The sequence below is a fragment of the Lactuca sativa genome, chromosome 6 (assembly GCF_002870075.4).
Source record: "Lactuca sativa cultivar Salinas chromosome 6, Lsat_Salinas_v11, whole genome shotgun sequence".
NCBI classification, from domain to species: Eukaryota; Viridiplantae; Streptophyta; class Magnoliopsida; order Asterales; family Asteraceae; genus Lactuca; species Lactuca sativa.
The window spans coordinates 198,650,820-198,668,121 of NC_056628.2; the positions used below are offsets into that span (position 1 = coordinate 198,650,820).

Consider the following 17,302-nt stretch of genomic DNA (forward strand, 5'->3'; position numbering starts at 1 on the left):
ATCCATCACCAACCTACCATTGAGGTCGGCTTCCGGTTCATTGGGTAGCGGCTTTGGAATGCCAACAATATGCATGCTCATGTCATCAGCCCCGTCAATAAACTTAATCAAGCCATCCGGGTGGTGACATGAACGACTCAGGGCATAAAGCTTCATGCAATCCCCACATATCCATTGACCAAACTCCTTCAAAGTTGTTGCCACAGACATAAACAATCCAATGTCAGAAGTAATAGCCTTCCGTAACACAGCTCTGCGTTCATCTGTATGGAGGTGTAAGCTCTTGAGATGAGATATCATATAGGAAATCCCTTTACTTCCAACAATACCATTTGGGCAATAATGAAACCCCCGAAAGGGACACGGCCAAGCTCCGCTCTCAAAGGAATGAAAAGACGCCATAAACCATTAGATAAAGTTTTTTTTAAGCCTCAAGGTGAGACCCGAAATTAGAAGCACTAACCCAAAAGAAAAAGTGACACTCCAACAAAAGGTTGGAGTGTGCACAATGGAACCCACACCGGATAGAATCTCTACATCAGCTTGAATTGAAAATTAGCAACAACACTTGAAAACTCATTCAGGCATTTTATCAAACACTTGGCGGGTAGAAAAAGAAACACCTTGTTTGCACCACCAAGCCTTCGATTTTTTTTTGCCCAAATGCAATCCGGAATAAATATATAGATGTAGTAAATTTCACTACCGTCACTTTGAAATCAAATCGCTGCTCAATCTCCCACTTGAATTGAAAATCGCTGCTCCTACCTCTGGTTATCGACACATGAGAATCAAGCGGCTAGCTGAAGTCGGAAACCAAATTGATTGAAATTTAATTCAGAACCTTTAATGGCAATCGAAATTTTTTATAATCAAAACTAAGGATCGAAATAGGCCTTCGAAACTGAAATCTGTCATCGTTAATTTTTGTAATCAATTCAGAAATAGGAATTTGTAAATCGATATCAGAATTTTGAAATCGGAAGTTTGATTTCGGGACTCTTTAGATCGGAATTGAAAGACAAAATCGGAACTTCTTAACGAAGATACATTTGGAATTGAAAGACAAAATCGGAACTTGAGCTTAAGATCATGGCGAGATCAAGTCAAGGTGGAGGTTTACGACAGTGAGTGAGCGAAGGATAAGAGGAATTTGAATCCGTTCAAACTACATCGGATACTCGTGTTTATTTTGACCTCAACGATGATGAGCCCATTGAAATTTCACCACCATCCCGACCGATGGGAAGGGAAAAATCAAAAAGCAAAAGCAAGAGCAAAGCGTCGGAGTCGGATGACTTGAAAGAAATGAACGAAAATGTGCAAGTCATAAAAGATAGAATGGATAAACTTTTACAACTTGTTTCGGATAGAGAGACTCGGAAACAAAGGGACATCAGCATGAGAGTGCTAATGATGAACATATCGGAATTGACCGGGGAGGAGCTTTAAGTTGCGTTGATGATGAAGAAGGACGTCAAAAAATGTTATGCTAATCGTATCAAACACTATTATTTAGATCGAGTTAGAGATTACCTAACTGGCCTAGCAACAGGTATATTAAACACCCCTTAGTATTATTAGTAAAATAATATATTATGTCAGAGGAAAAACAATATGATTATGGTAACATACTATCATACGTCAAACATAATAATACAATAAGATTATATTAAGACAAAATCATATTTCAGACACTGAGAATAAAATAAAATACATTCAATCCGATAACAAAATATGGTAAGATCATAAGGTAATGAAATAAAATAAAAATTAGATTATAAAAATTTTCATTTTTATATAAAAGACACTCTAAGATCTTTATCATATTTTTTTAGTAAACCACAAATTTGGTCCTTATGGTTTGAAAAAAAAATGAATTTGATCGAAAATCTTTTTGACTTGTACGGATGATCCAAAAACTTGAATTTTTTAATGGATATGACACCAACTTGAAGTTTTTTATGGATATGACATCAACTACTATAACGATGGATTTTCCTTTGTCTCTCTCCTCATCTGATAACACCACTGTCTAGAAACTCTAACTCTAGCGTTGTTGGCTTAAAACATCAGCTTTGTCTTGCTCTTTCTTCGACAACATCGTTGAGCTACGAGCTACAGAACCCCGACGAACAACAATTCTGCAAACTAGTGAAGTCGTGAGTTAGGTTTTCTTATATGTGAATGTGGCAACGAAATGGGCGGCACCAATAAAGTCGGCACGGGATAATTCTAAGGTTATGTTGTGTTTGTCGAGTTACAACACTAGATAATGTTAAACTTTTTGAGTTACAACGACGGTTGTCGATTACCATCGTCGAGTTAGAGCGCTGACAACAGATGATGGCGACACTAGCGTTTCTAATGAAGATGATGGCGGTAACGAAAACGCTAAGGTTACCGACTCGTTGTTTCTTTGTCTGTTCACATCGTGATGAAGATCACCAAAACACTAGGGTTACCGACTCGTTTCTTTGTTTGTTCACATCGTGATGAAGATCTCTGTAATGGTTCCATATGTTGTCGATGGTTTCGGGTAAGAATGAAGCTGGTTTCCAACAATAATGGCGTTAGGGTGGGTGGTGGTGATGGTGTTGGTATTGGTATTGACCGGTGGTGGTAATGTTTACCGGAGAGCAAATATGTGAATAATGCAGAATGCTAGTCTAGTAGCACGAAAGAGAAGGTGGAGGGGTTAGACATTGGGTTGGGTTTTGTGCTTGCCTTTTTTATTTATTGTAATAAAAAACAAAATAAAAAAGGTAAATCCATCTATTTAAGTATTTCTGTTTTTTAAATGGACAAAACCACAATAAAAGTCTATTTTGGAGCAATAGTGCTAGTCCAAATTTTTTAGACCAAAGTGTCAATTTTTGGCTAAACAGAGACCATTTTTGCAATTTTGTTGTATACGAACAAGATCTCAAAATTATATATATAGGTTTTCTTCGATAATAACATACACAACCGAAATTCTTATGTTATGGGTTTTAGTGTTGAAATTATTTTTCACCATGTTTTTTTCTAAGACCGAAATTTTTTTATCAATACTACCAGAAGATTAAAATCCTAGTAGCAATAATGTTACGTTTTGTTGGCAAAAGGTAACATCTTCATGTACAATTAACAATTACGCTGCTACTCCTAGATTGGATATATTTTTAAAGTACATTGTTGTAATAGCAAGAAATGAAAGTAAGATGCTATAATAAGCAAATAAATGAATGCATGTTTCTATTTCCTGCATTTAACTCAAAAAAGAACAAAAAGCAACAACATCAAAGAAACAACAAGCCTTTTGGCTCCAGTTAAAAACAAAACCACAAATGAACTTGAAGAACACTCAAAAAGATCGATTTTACATGAATATGCTATTTAGTCTGAATATATAGCTTCTTCTCCACTTGTCTGAACCAATTAAGAACTGATAACACCAGACACCCAAGGGACAAAAATCGGTGCATCTGGATACCGACTTCTGTAACTTTCTGAATACATGTCTTTAAAGTTTACTTTTGGCTTTTCATCCTGCATATCACATACAAGAAACTATGAGTTATAGATTATAGCATTGTACTTTCCTTTTTTCATATTAAATATTATTATTTGAAAAAACGTAGAAAAACAATGAAAAACTTACATATTTTAGCCAACATTCTTGAAGTTTATGTTGATATATATCTGGAGAATGACATCCTTCCTCAACAGGGCAATAAACCCAAATATTACATTTAATTTGATCTGGTTTAGCATTTTTAGCATGATCCAAACAAGCTTGACAACAATCATAAGCACTTTCTTTATGATGAGTAAGCCCCCATTTGACCGCTTGACCACCATAATCCGTATGGTGTTCCACATTACATTCAGGCGGCAGCCGCCTGCCAGCTAGGATCTTGTCATCTGGAAATATGGGTATTATGTTTTTTATTTGTCATAAATGATCTTTTTTTTTTTTAGAAAAAAAAAAAGGATTTATTTTAGTTACCAAAATCTTCTTCACCCTCGGGTTTGTCATTGTGCTCATTGGTGGTGACATTAATGGGAATCCAGAGTCCAATTTGATCTAATAGCTCAGCCCATTTTAACTCCAATAATTTTGCAAGTATTCCTATAAAATGTAAATAGGTTTTGTCATGTCATGTGTAACAAAAAGGGGTCTAAAGGCTTTATAGAAGATTGAAATACCTGCTTCCTCTATTAAGATAGTTGAATTTGAGGTCTTTCCATGTTTTAATCTTTTGGCTTCCTCTAGTTTTTGCTTCCTCCATTGTTGAATTGCTTCTGTGTGTATCAAAAAGATGTCAATAAGATAGAAGTAGAGGACAATAGGCTTTGTTTTGAATTAAAAATGTACATATTTGCCCATCAACAACTATTAGAAAATATTAGTGAGATTTCTCAGTTATGTCTTATCAAGGGTATTTTAGCCATTTAGGTAGGTATGGATAAGAAAAAATGTTTTCTTAGATGCTATTCTTAGGTTGTAAGATATATAGCATGAGAAAGTGATGGCAATTAGGTTGTGTTAGTTACCCTGAAAGGACTAGACAAGCTTTTTAAGGCTATTTTTCATGATGAAGATGAGGAGGGCATTTAAATCTTTTACAAATACAAGAGGCCAAGAGTAAATCCATGATGAGGATGAGGAGGGCATGAACAGTAATTACACCTAACAAGCATTAATCATTGGTCCGATAATCGATGTTAGGTGAAGGATCCCCATGAGTCATGAGAACAATTTTTGCAAGAAATATATATATTTGATTATTCTTTAAGCATAGATCCAAAATGATTCCAATAAAATATTATTTAATAGAATACTTAAGAAACAAGCAAGATACAAAGAATAATCAAGTTTGCAAAAGATAAATTACTAAAGATAAACATACCATGCTGTAAAGTTGTGTTAGAACTGGCATTCACGACACTCAAAACTTCTAGGAGCTCATTGGTTAGCTTCTGCTTCAATGGCTGTGGTAATTTAATTGCTTCTTCTTTATTAAAATGCTTTTTGATCTTTTTTACCTTTTAAGAATACAAATCGGAGAACTCACTTAATCAAATTATGCGATCAAATGATGAATCTATGAACAATTAAACAATCAAAAATCAAGTGTGAATCTTACCATTTCCATGAGCTTTACAGGTTTAGATTCTATCCGTATTCGCACTGATTCTTCCATATTTCTTATTTGATCTGGAGGGTAGCTAACACCTTTAAAAACAATCACACATCAAATTCAACCAAAAAAGAAGATTTTGAAAATAGAACTTCACAGTTCCAAAAATTGATTACTAATCCATTCGAAAAATTGATAACTTGGGTTTTCCATAAAACCATCAGATTTGTACTTCCGAGAAATGAAACTACGAAAAGCATTGTATTTACATTAGGGGTTTGTTCGAACAAGCAAAAACCGCTCTGCAATCTGGAAAAAAAAAAAGGGCAAAAATCGCAACCGGGTTTTGGGTTTTACACATATGAACAAACAAAACAGCCATAGAAAAAAAAAAACGAAACGAACTTTACCGTTGTGTAAATCTTGATAAGGGTAAGAGTAGATGGAACTGTAGAGATTGTGGAAAACATAAAAAGCAATCGCAATGTTGAATGAACAAATGATAACTGTAGTTCTCTTGTAATAACACCATTTGGGTGCTCCTCCTCTTCCATTATTCGAATAATTATAACTTAACTCGGCTCTTGCCATCTGCCCACTTTCTCTTCTTATTTTTCAACTTCGTCTTCATCCCATCATCTCCCTCCAGCCTCCGTCCCTCCTCCTTCTGTATATTTAAAACGCTTTATTTCTCCTTCTATAAATGTCTGAATTTTCTTGTTCTTTCTATTCAGGGTTGTGTAGTAGACGGATCAATCCCTAAATTTATTGAAATTGAATGGGTTTCTGAATCAGGGAACTGGCGAGTGCGATGTCCCAAAAGAACAACAGTGAATAAAATCGAGGGGATTTTTAGTTGTGCGTTTCTCGGGGTTTGATTTGGTTTTACATATGGAATCATAAGTTTTTAATTTGAGAAAATTCCTGAAATGGTCCCTATTGTTTAGATGAAGTTACATGTTCCTCCATATTTTTTCTTTTTCTCACTTAGTTGGTCTCTATTGTTTGATTTCGTTAAAAGTTCCGCCTGTCATGAAAAAAAACTATACTGCTTATCTTTTATATTTCGCATCTATAAATTGCATTGTGTATATTGTGAGCTGTTATATTATTTTACTAAGTTTTGTTTTGACAAAGTTATGTTAATAAGAGTGATACGTTAGTAATGAGTTGTTTGATAAATGTTCACTGAGTTATATCGAACATCTTATCGGATCCAGTAAAAAACATATCTCAGGCAATAGGACCGAATCCAGGGCTTCTAATTATTGTATCAAATAGTTTGAATTTGACCAAGTCAAACCCAATATATTACTTATCTTTTATATGTTGCATCGATAAACCGCATTGTGATTTGTTATAACTATTTCTATGAAGATTAACTCAAGGAAAGTGGATGTAAAACAAGGGGTCTTAACCGCTTTAAATTATAGTATAATTCATTTTCCTTAAAACTCTTTTATATATTTACATCTTTGAATCTTTTATATTTTACATCTTCGAATTTTGTTACGTATTTTATGAGTTGTTATATTGTTTTATGCTTCTACAAATGAAAACCCGACAAAAAAAGAAGATGTTTTAATAACCTGTTCATAAATGATCGAATGTACACACTTGTTGGGTAGTTTGTCCAATTACACTTGTCTCTGTCTATGTTTCCTCAACCGTCTAATAAGTGAATGAGATCAAAGGGTAAGATTTCATGCCTCTAGAATTTACGGAAAGTAAATTGAAGGTACTTCAAGGCTCCACATCATATTCATATAAAAAAATATATACATGCCATAGAGCAACTACTATAGATGTGACTAAAAAGGAAAATAATGGTGACATCCTCCCCTAATTGAAAGCCGAATAATTGTATATAAAAAGTAGAAATTAAAGGCAAATGTGAATCCATCCCATTGTGCTTTAATTGGCCCCATAAAATTGGTAGGCAACTATATTTATTACATCTAGTAATTGACCATATGAACTCATTTAATACTTGTTGAAGACATAATCATACATCAACTTTCTAGTAGAAATTCAAGGTCTATTTAGAGTCTACAATTATTTATTCAAGTTCTTGCATGAAAACTAAAATCTAACGATTAATTACCATATGTTGTACGTAGGAAATATTGGAGAAAGAAAGTCTAACAACGGGAAAATTGAATCAAAAAAGCATAATATATCTTATATAAATATCCAATGAAACAGTTTCTACTACTTAGTCAACTACCAAACTCCTCTAATCCCTAAAGTAAAATAGTAAAATATTTATTGATTTTTTTAATGATGTTCTAAAATAAGGGAAAAGCACAAAAAATATTGTTAAAAGAAACTTTCAACGAAATGGTTATATATATATATATATATATATATATATATATATATATATATATATATATATATATATATATATATATATATATATATATATATATATATATATATATATATATATATATATATATATATATATATATATATATATATATATATATATATATATATATATATATATATATATATATTCGTCGTCTTTACCCGATCTTCAAATAGTATAAGTATATACTCATAACATGTTTTGAACTCTTGGTAATTGGAACAATCCTTACACCACTTCAATATAGTTGCATTATTTTTCGTGCCTAAAATCAAAAGTGCATATTGTAGAGTATCAAACTTTAAAATTTGTGTTGACCCATACATATAGTCGAATTATTAATTAAGAAAAACGGACATTATACGGTCCATCGAGAAATCTAGGAACAATTTGATTATCAAATTGACTCTGTTTTTCTCCCAAGTTCTAACAAGTATGGTGGCAACCTTTGACCATTTTAGATGAGTTATTATACACTTGTGATGTTGCCACCAATAGGTAAAGATTCGTCATATGTGCAGCTTTGTGTTTTGTTTTCGTTGTTGTTACTCCCTCATCAACGTATATGCACAGAGGACTCTGATGTCATATGGTTACTTGTGGAGTTTGAAATAGCTATAGCTGTAGCAGATATGTGAGGTTTTCATTGATAGTGCATTGAGGTCTAAATGGGTTTCTTAAAAGCAAGATGAGTTGTTTCATAATGATTTATAATCCATATGTGTCTCATTAAGCTCCTTAATCTTACGAATAATTTTGATGTGTGTCTTGAGTATCAGGGATTAGTCACCTTTGTTATTAGAGACACAATATATTTTTTTGGGATTAATAGTTTTAGAGTCGTTGGATTATATTACATTAAAATGATTATGATTTTATGATCAATCGAATATCCCTCGATGTTGATAAGTATTTTTGAAGTTTTAGAAATTGCTTAAATTTATTTAGGATTTTCGGTTGTAGTTTTATTATAGTTAATTCTTTTTCGAAGTATAATGAGTTTTTTCAAGGGTCATATAAAATAACTGTAAATGTCTTATCATACATCTTTACTCATTTGTTACTTTAAAGCGCTTACTTCCTAACATGTGAGACACATATAAAGTTGACATCAGAACACTTCCCAGAAGACAAAAAAGTTGACATCACTTCCCAGAACACTTCCCAAAAAAACAAAAAAAGTAAGTTATCATGTGGAAAACATCTAATAAATTATAAGTTTATAAGTTATAAGCGTAATCTTATGTTTATATTTCATGCCTCTTCATTCCAGTCACTCTTTCCTTACCATAGAAAACATCCATCACCCTTCACCACTACACCGTCACCTCCACCTTCACCTCAACCACTTTTGTCTTATCTATTGTTTGTTTCCACCGCCTCTACCTCCACCACTGCATACTCCTTCATATATGTCTCCCTCCATCGGGTACTCTAACATCTCTCTCCTCCACCTGGTGAACGATTTGACAGTTTAATTCAATGGTTCTTGTGCATTAGTGCATATATAAACCCTAGTTCTCTTTTCAATGCAAAATTCAAACATTTCATCTTTCTTACACAGAATTTTGGTTGAAATATTCTATTAGTCGTATAGTTAACATGTGTTTGAAGTAGCTTCAATCAATGCGTCTTGTTTGGAAGATTTTTTTTTCAATCGTGACATTGTTCTCGATTGAATGCACATTTACCTCTTCAAAAAAGACTAGAGACATTTTGGAAACAAATAGGGATATCCTTGTCATTGGGACCAAATTCAGCCAAAATTATAACCCCCCCCCCCCTCTCCACGAATTCATTCGTTTTCCAGCCCCCGATCTCGCCTCCAAATTTCAAGATCACCCGCTGCTCACGCTTCTGCGTCCCGTTTCTCCTGAATCCCTCGTTAACCCCATTTGACCCATAATCTCTTGTTTAACCTTATTTACCTTATCTTCACTCAATTTATTCCGTTTAAACTTACATAGCATTAATTATTCAAATATAAAACATATATTACATGATGGTTACTCTAAGTTTGTTATTTTTTTTTTCTTTTTATAAATAATAATAGTTAAAATATAGAGTGATTATTTCGAGATTCCTATGGGATATACGGGACGGGTCTCCGTACGAAAACGAAGTCTTGTAGGGTTAGTGTCCCATAGAGGTTTTTGACATTGAACCAAAATTAACAACATCAAATATGATTTGAAAAAAACTTATGGTGCATATTTTTTTTTCTACAAATGTAAAAACCGAATATATTTTACACCTAAAAAATGTATTCCGATTTTACAAATTTTGATTTCTTTCATGTTTCACTATGTCAATCTTCATGAAATCAATAATAGAATTATAGAAACCTACAAAAATTAGTCTATTTTTTTCTATTTTATTATTGGATTCGTTTATATCACAAATTCATGTTTACGTTTCAACAGTATAATAAAACCAATCTTTTGCTTGAAATTTCTAAAAATAAACTTCATAAAATCATAACGTATTTTTATTAGGGGTGAAATTGGTACAGTACCGAGTTTTTTTTCTTCAAACCGTGTAATGTACCAACTATAGTTGGTATAAAATTTTTGTTACCAGTACCGTACCAAGTGTACTTGGTACCAATTAATTTGGCTACCAACAATTTTGGTTGGTATATATTGGTATTTGGTACATACCAAAGTTTTTAACTAATATGTACTATACATGAATACAAGTTGAATTTGTGAACATTTGACCGTTGCTTCACTCGCTTCTGGTAGTATTTTTTTTTGGAAATCCCTAAAAGGATTAAAAGAGGTCCACCCCTAGCAAGTTGCTAGAGGAAACAAATGATAACAGTACAAGTAAAATGAATGAGAAGTTAGTATTCCTTTTTAAGTTTTAGTGTATGTATCACCGATCTCGTGCACATCAAACAATAAATATCAAGAAATTTGTTGGTCAATGTGTTAGTTTAATAATTCTAAGACTTGTTAGTTGTTATTCTAATTAAAACATGAAGATATGAGAATTCTATTTCTTTGTATATATATATATATATATATATATATATATATATATATATATATATATATATATATATATATATATATATTGGTTGGTATGATACAACCGTGGTATTCAAAATTTTATATCGTTACCGTACCAATACTACTTAATTGACATGGTATTACCAGCCAAACATATTGGCTACCAAACAACTTGGCTACCAATTTAATTGGTTCGGTTGGTAACATGTTGGTTGGTTATCTATGATACATATTTGTCAGCCCTAATTTTTATTGTATTATCGATTTAACACTTGATTATTTTCAAGTAAAAGTTTAAATCGTTATTCTTTTAAATTGTTTAAAGATATTATTTTTCCAAATTATCAAGTTTTGATATTAAATAAAAACACATTATTTTATTATTATTATTAGTTTTTTGTCTTTTGTATTTTGTCGTAAGAATGTATGTAGAATGTAGTATGAGTATAGACATTTTTTTTCTTAAATATTCTAAAATAATATTTCATCCATAAAAAGAAAATAGAAAGACAACTCATAACACACGCGCTTTGAGTGTGTGGACATGTCAGCACACGCTCGAACATCACGAAAATAAAAATAAAAATAAAAATCACAGCTATCACGCCCCCTCTCTCGCGCGGAAATTTTTGTAGCGAATCGAATCCCGACTTTTTCCCTCTGCAACCACGAATCGATCAATCCAACTTCATACTCGAATCTTTGTAACTCAATTTCTCTTTCTTTGATTCTTTATTTCATTTATTGTTGATTTTTGTCTTTGTTCATCTACATTGCTCTTTGATTAAGGTTTTCATTGCACCTATCGTTGTTACGACTTATGAAAATTAGTATTTGTGTGTCGTTCTTTTGAATCTGATGCTTATTTTACTCGATTTTTGTTAGATGTAAGGCAATCGTTTCGGAATGTTTGATTGCTGAGGATTTTGTTTTTGATCTTATAGGATTTTATCGAGTATATCATGCTGGAATAGGAGAAGCTGTAAGCTTGACTTTATAAATCTGGATACTGGAAGCGATCAAGGAAATGTCCTGCAATAAGAGTGAGCACGTTCCATTGTCGGTGTTGTTGAAGCGTGAATCGGCGAATCAAAAGGCTGATAGGCCGGAGATTGCTTGTGGTCAGGCTAACGAATCTAAGAAAGGGGAAGACTTCGCATTGATCAAAACGGAATGCCAACGCGTGTTGGGAGATGGTATTACCACTTATTCTGTCTTTGGGGTATGTTGTCAACCTTTCTCCCCCTTTGATGAAACTTTAATGACCTGTGTCTCTGATGAGGTTGATCAGATTGCAATTACTCTTTTTCTCTTCTCCTCAATTCACATTTGTTTCATTTCATTGTAGTAGTTGATGGATTTCTTGTAATGCTCCCACCTAACTTCTCTTTTGCAGATATTTGATGGTCATAATGGGTCTGCAGCAGCTATATATACTAAGGAGAACCTTTTGAACAATGTTCTTTGTGCTATTCCTCCCAATCTGAATCGTGATGAATGGGTGGCAGCCTTGCCTAGGGCTATGGTTGCTGGTTTTGTGAAAACAGATAAAGATTTCCAAGAAAAAGGTATGGACTATAGACATTCCTTCAAAAATTTCAACTACCATTATGTCTGAGACTAGATAGTAATACCTTTGTGGTAATGCATATCAAGACTTAAAAAGCATATCTTAAGACGCATCTGTATGCAAATTCAGTAAGCACAATCATAATCATGTTGAAATATGTAAGTACTTATTTTGACATTTAATATTGTTACAATTGCAGCTCAAATGTCAGGGACAACTGTCACATTTGTAATTGTTGAAGGATTAATAGTAACAGTAGCATCAGTTGGGGATTCCCGCTGCATACTTGAATCCGCTGATGGCTCTGTGTATTTTCTCTCAGCAGATCACAGACTTGACACCAATGAAGAAGAGTAAATTTTATTCCAAATACATTACAATTTTATTCCCCTTTCTTTCTTTTTGGATTAAATTTTATTCCAAATATTACAATTTACTTTCTTTATAGGCGGGAACGTGTCACTGCTAGTGGTGGTGAAGTCGGTCGCCTAAATACCGGTGGTGGCACAGAGGTATCTTAAATTCTTAATCTTATACAGTTTATAAAAAAAAAAAAATCTTTTTTTATAATATTGTGTATGTATATAAATGAGATATTACTTACTCATGTTTTTATATTTATGGTAGATTGGTCCTTTAAGATGTTGGCCAGGTGGGTTGTGCCTATCAAGGTCTATTGGAGATAGAGATGTTGGGGAGTTCATTGTTCCAGTTCCTCATGTCAAACAAGTGAAGGTTAGTTTTGTAATTAAACTCAATTTATTTTTCTTTTTATTGAAATTTTTTATTTATTTGTGATCTTCAGCTATCTTCTGCTGGAGGGCGGCTTGTAATCTCAAGTGATGGAGTCTGGGATGCTCTTTCTGCCGAATCGGCTCTGGAATGCAGTCGCGGATTGGCTCCGGAATCAGCAGCAGCACATATTGTCAAAGTACGGAATCAGAAAAATGTCAAAATTACCCTTTAATTAAATATTAAAATTAATTAATACTATTAATATTCAGTTTTTGTTTTCAACAATCTTTGGTTTTTAATGTACAGGAAGCAGTACAAGTGAAAGGGTTGCGAGACGATACAACCTGCATAGTGGTGGATGTACTACCGCCGGAAAAGACAAATCCGCCCTTGCCACCGCCAAAGATGACCGGAAAAAGAGTTTTAAAGGCCATGTTTAGGAAAAAGAGCAGTGAGGCTCCACCTCATGTTGATGAAGAGGAATATTATGAACCAGATTTAGTGGAGGAGCTTGTGGAGGAAGGATCTGCTATGCTTTCTCAACGGTTTGTATACACTCCAACATCTTTAACATTTTCTATACATGTAAGGGTAAAATAGTCATTTACTCTCTCCTTTGTTTTGTACATGGTTTTCACAGGTTAGATACGAAATATCCGCTTTGTAACATTTTCAGATTATTTATCTGTGCTGTGTGTCAAATTGAAATGAAGCCTGGAGAAGGAATTTCAATACACCATGGATCGGCTAATATGACCGGAAAGTCAAAACCATGGGATGGTCCTTTTCTCTGTGTAAACTGCCAATACAAAAAAGATGCCATGGAAGGGAAAATATCATCCAAAAGTAAGATTCTGTTTGTTTGTTTGACAAACTAACTGAAAAGCTAGCTGGTAGCTGATATACTACTTTTTACAGGAAGGTGATTAGAATTACGGTTGTACCCTTTACGATTGTTTCGGAGCGAAGGATAGATGTGAAGACGAAAAGATTGTTGAGATGAGTTCTTTTTTCTATCTCAAGGGGAATTATTCAATTATTGACTTTTAACATTTGAAAAAAGGTTACTTATTAGTAGAGAGATATAATGTTTCTCCAACTTCTCTAACAATGCATAGAGCTAACATTGTACTATATTTTATAAAGATTGTAGTTGTTAATGTTATACTCTTAGGTTATTTACTCGTAACATTGTACTACGAAATTAAGATGGTTGTATTTAAAGGAAAAGACTATTTATGCTCTTGAGACTTGAGAGTGGTTACAATTGTCAATTGGCATGTTGATGCTGTCTCCTTTGTTTTAGTGCACGTCAAGTCATTGTTGAAGTTTGAAAATATTGTAGGAAATGAGCTGGAAAATAAATTGGATAACCTTATTTATGATTTTTTTTTTTTAATTAGTGTGAATGCAAGTATGAGGGACCAACAAAAGAAAGTTTTTTAAAGTTAGGGTTTAGGATGAAGGCTTGAATGAGTGCCCCTCAATCATGTTTTGATTAGGGGGAGTACTCGTTCGTACCATTAAAGTATACTTATTAATTTACTTTATTTTGTGGATAAATAATGATTACTATAAAATAACCATTCATTTTGTAAAAGCATTTATCCTAGATGTAAAGTTGTGAGGATGAATGTAATTTCACCCTCAACATTTTCAATCTATAAGGTCACACATGTACATAGAGTGAATACAATATTTAAAGTTTTCTATAAATTATAGGGTTAATATTATAAGATTTTATATTTTAAAAATAACCCTCACATTTTTCATTTCCTTTTGTTCTGGTCATTTTAGCAAGTTAGCATTAATTTTCCGGTAATTGATGATTTTATTTTTCGAAAAACTCTTGACTTCTTTAAAAAAAAAAAAAAAAAAAAAAAACCTTTATACTTGACAACTTTTTTTTTTGTTTACAGTTGATCTTCCGGTATTTCAAAAAAAAAATAAAAAAACCTACCATATTGTGAAATATATGCCACTTATTGTTAATCATTTCCAATTCCTTTAAATTGTTGTTTATGGTGGTTTTGATGATTTTCGACATTAAAATTTGAAGAAAATATCATTTTGTTTTTCGAACAAGGAAAAAAATTGTGGCGTCTAATTATTTTGGGTAAAATGCATGTCTAAATCTATTTCCAATATGCTCTAAGATTATTATAGGTGAAGGAAAATGGTCACAACTGAAATGGTAGCTTAGGTTGTTTTCGGAATAAAATTGAAAAACAACTTATCCAAACTATGTTTGGAAATATAATTTAAGTTGTCATTTAAGTTGACCCATAATCGTCTTATTATATTTCTTTAAGACTTAACTTTTTCCATATATTTAGTCTTTAGATTAGCAGACAAAAACAATTTGTGATGCAATTCCATCAAAGTTAGCAGAAGCAAAATCTTCAATCTCCAAATTAGCAGACATAAAACCATTTGTTATACAACTCCATCCAAGTTACTAGACACAAAACTAATATATATATATATATATATATATATATATATATATATATATATATATATATATATATATATATATATATTGAGAACCATAGTTTCTCAATAACACGAAAACTAAAAGTAGACTAGTAGGTCAAAAAGTTTAATGGTCGAGATCAAGAATGGCAATATGGTAAATAAACATAGCTTTAATGGTATATATGGTTTTTTAACAAAAATAATAGGGGTATATTAGGTATAGATTTATAAAATTCCTAAAAACAATACAACTAGTTTATCATTCAAAGAAATCCATTCTCTCAGTAACGTATGCCTGCCTTCCTTCTTGTAACACCTCAAATTTTAGACAAAATATTTCATTTTTAAAACTTTCAAAAACATAGTTTCAGAACCAGATTAATTACAAGTCATTTCAAAACACAGATGTCATAGTTATCAAAGTACATAAAGATCATGTCTCGGTAATAAATTCACAGTGTGTGTGTATAATTAAACCTTCGCTTTCCCGCGGTCTTGCAAAGTACCTGCCACATACAAATCAACAACTGTAAGCACAAAACTTAGTGAGTTCCCCATAGATACCACATATAATACAACATAAGCAAACAATTATGGGTTATCTGCAACCCTGGGACTATCAACAGTCCCAGTGAGCTAACAGCATGCTCATAAGGTTATCTACAACTCCCGGTTGGCTATCAGCAGCCCGATCACAAACAAGTATCATATCAGCACATAGCATAGCATAACTTAATAACTAGACGCAGCCGGTCATAATATTACAACTATCCTACCATACAGGTAAGAGTAAGTGAGGGGACTCACCTGATGCTGATGACACGAAAACCAAGCACCCGAATTGTCGGATCTAGACTCCGCCTAGTTAAAAAATAATTAACCTTAATTAGATTAAGGTCCAAACCACTCACGAGTCCAAACTCCACAGTTAAACCTACTAAGGTCAAAAAGGACCATTTTGCCCCTCTCTTGGTCCAAAATCCTAAACTTTGACCAGAAGTCAAAATCAGCAAAAGTCAACAGAAAGTGAACACCCAACGAGTACGCTGGGCGTACTACCCTTAATGTTGGGCATACAACCTGGCTAAGCATGCGTCGGGGCTGTTGGATTAGTGTCTAAGTCCATAACTATTTTGGTATGTACTTGACCCGATGGTGCATGGTCCTTTTGGGTTGCCTTCATCAAAGCAACTTGATAGGATGAATTATGGAGAGAAAGGATTAAATATGATTTATTAATATATTATGAGAATAATATATTAAAGGAGAAATCATATTGTTTAATTAATATTAGTCAAGAATTAATAAGAATTAAGTTTGTGACTAAAAGAGATTAATTAAACTTAAGGGACTGGAACTGTCAATTGTATGATAGTTGAATATTAAGCTAATGGACTCCATATTAAAGGGGTGGACGAATTCTATGGGGAAACCCATTAGAAATCGTCCAAAGGCCTTTAAGGAGGGAGCCCATGGGTTGCTTAGGTCTTAAGCATCCAAATTAGGGTTTCCTTGTTAGATAACCCTAATAGCCTCACTATTTAAAGAACCCTTATGCCCAAAAACGTGGAGAAGACTTCTTCTAGGGTTTCCACACGTTTTGGGCAGCCTCCTTCTCTTCTCCTCTTCATCCTTTTGCTCTTGGTGTTTGTGAACCATTAGAGGAGTGACATTTGTGACTCTAAGCTTTCTAAAGTCAATACAAGAAGGATTTGAGATTGTTATTGCTACATAACAATCAAGGTAATATCTTAAACCCATTCTTATGTTAATATTGATTATCATATGCTAGATTTAGGTTTTAAAGTCTTGGATGAATAGCATGTACAATAGAGAAACCTAGATCCATAGGGTTTCATGAGCACATAGGATGTTCTTATGGCTAAAACCCATCAGGGGCATCATCGAGCTACGGTGCGTGTAGCTGGGAGTACACATGGCGTACTCCACAACCTTCCTTTTTCCTTACTTTTTGGTCTTAATCTGTTAAGATAACCACTCCATC

At 33.1% G+C, this 17,302-nt stretch overlaps 2 protein-coding genes across 4 annotated transcripts; one reads left to right on the plus strand and one right to left on the minus strand.

The window, feature by feature from the left end:
• Positions 1 to 3,220: 3,220 nt before the first annotated feature.
• LOC111901791 (uncharacterized) lies at positions 3,221 to 5,990 on the minus strand. Of its 2 annotated transcripts, none has more exons than XM_052764819.1 (7): positions 5,537 to 5,990; positions 5,133 to 5,221; positions 4,896 to 5,031; positions 4,192 to 4,284; positions 3,992 to 4,114; positions 3,644 to 3,906; positions 3,221 to 3,531 (listed from the first exon to the last, which is right to left on the minus strand). In XM_052764819.1, the coding sequence occupies exons 1-7, from the start codon at positions 5,715 to 5,717 to the stop codon at positions 3,421 to 3,423; spliced, it is 996 nt and encodes a 331-aa protein (XP_052620779.1). In that variant the 5' UTR covers positions 5,718 to 5,990; the 3' UTR covers positions 3,221 to 3,420. The 2 variants fall into 2 exon arrangements, with proteins under 2 accessions (XP_052620779.1, XP_023753433.1); XM_023897665.2 differs by having other exon boundaries at positions 4,192 to 4,287.
• Positions 5,991 to 11,061: 5,071 nt separating this feature from the next.
• LOC111901800 (probable protein phosphatase 2C 12) lies at positions 11,062 to 14,067 on the plus strand. Of its 2 annotated transcripts, none has more exons than XM_023897671.3 (10): positions 11,062 to 11,218; positions 11,459 to 11,736; positions 11,911 to 12,082; positions 12,284 to 12,437; positions 12,533 to 12,596; positions 12,712 to 12,819; positions 12,890 to 13,015; positions 13,126 to 13,364; positions 13,460 to 13,665; positions 13,738 to 14,067. In XM_023897671.3, exons 2-10 carry the CDS (start codon positions 11,542 to 11,544, stop codon positions 13,743 to 13,745), a joined length of 1,272 nt encoding a protein of 423 aa, XP_023753439.1. In that variant the 5' UTR covers positions 11,062 to 11,218; positions 11,459 to 11,541; the 3' UTR covers positions 13,746 to 14,067. The 2 variants fall into 2 exon arrangements, with proteins under 2 accessions (XP_023753439.1, XP_023753444.1); XM_023897676.3 differs by having other exon boundaries at positions 11,209 to 11,303.
• Positions 14,068 to 17,302: the final 3,235 nt, after the last annotated feature.

What these genes read in the sequence shown, in the direction of transcription:
- LOC111901791 (XM_023897665.2), bottom strand. Translation starts at nt 5,717, where the DNA reads ATGGCAAGAGCCGAGTTAAGTTATAATTATTCGAATAATGGAAGAGGA. An exon ending in TAACACAACTTTACAGCATG is followed by an intron (nt 4,288 to 4,895) that starts GTATGTTTATCT and finishes TGATACACACAG; the next exon opens with AAGCAATTCAACAATGGAGG. An exon ending in AAGAATGTTGGCTAAAATAT is followed by an intron (nt 3,532 to 3,643) that starts GTAAGTTTTTCA and finishes TGTGATATGCAG; the next exon opens with GATGAAAAGCCAAAAGTAAA.
- LOC111901800 (XM_023897671.3), top strand. Translation starts at nt 11,542, where the DNA reads ATGTCCTGCAATAAGAGTGAGCACGTTCCATTGTCGGTGTTGTTGAAG. An exon ending in CTTGACACCAATGAAGAAGA is followed by an intron (nt 12,438 to 12,532) that starts GTAAATTTTATT and finishes CTTTCTTTATAG; the next exon opens with GCGGGAACGTGTCACTGCTA. An exon ending in CAGCAGCACATATTGTCAAA is followed by an intron (nt 13,016 to 13,125) that starts GTACGGAATCAG and finishes TTTAATGTACAG; the next exon opens with GAAGCAGTACAAGTGAAAGG.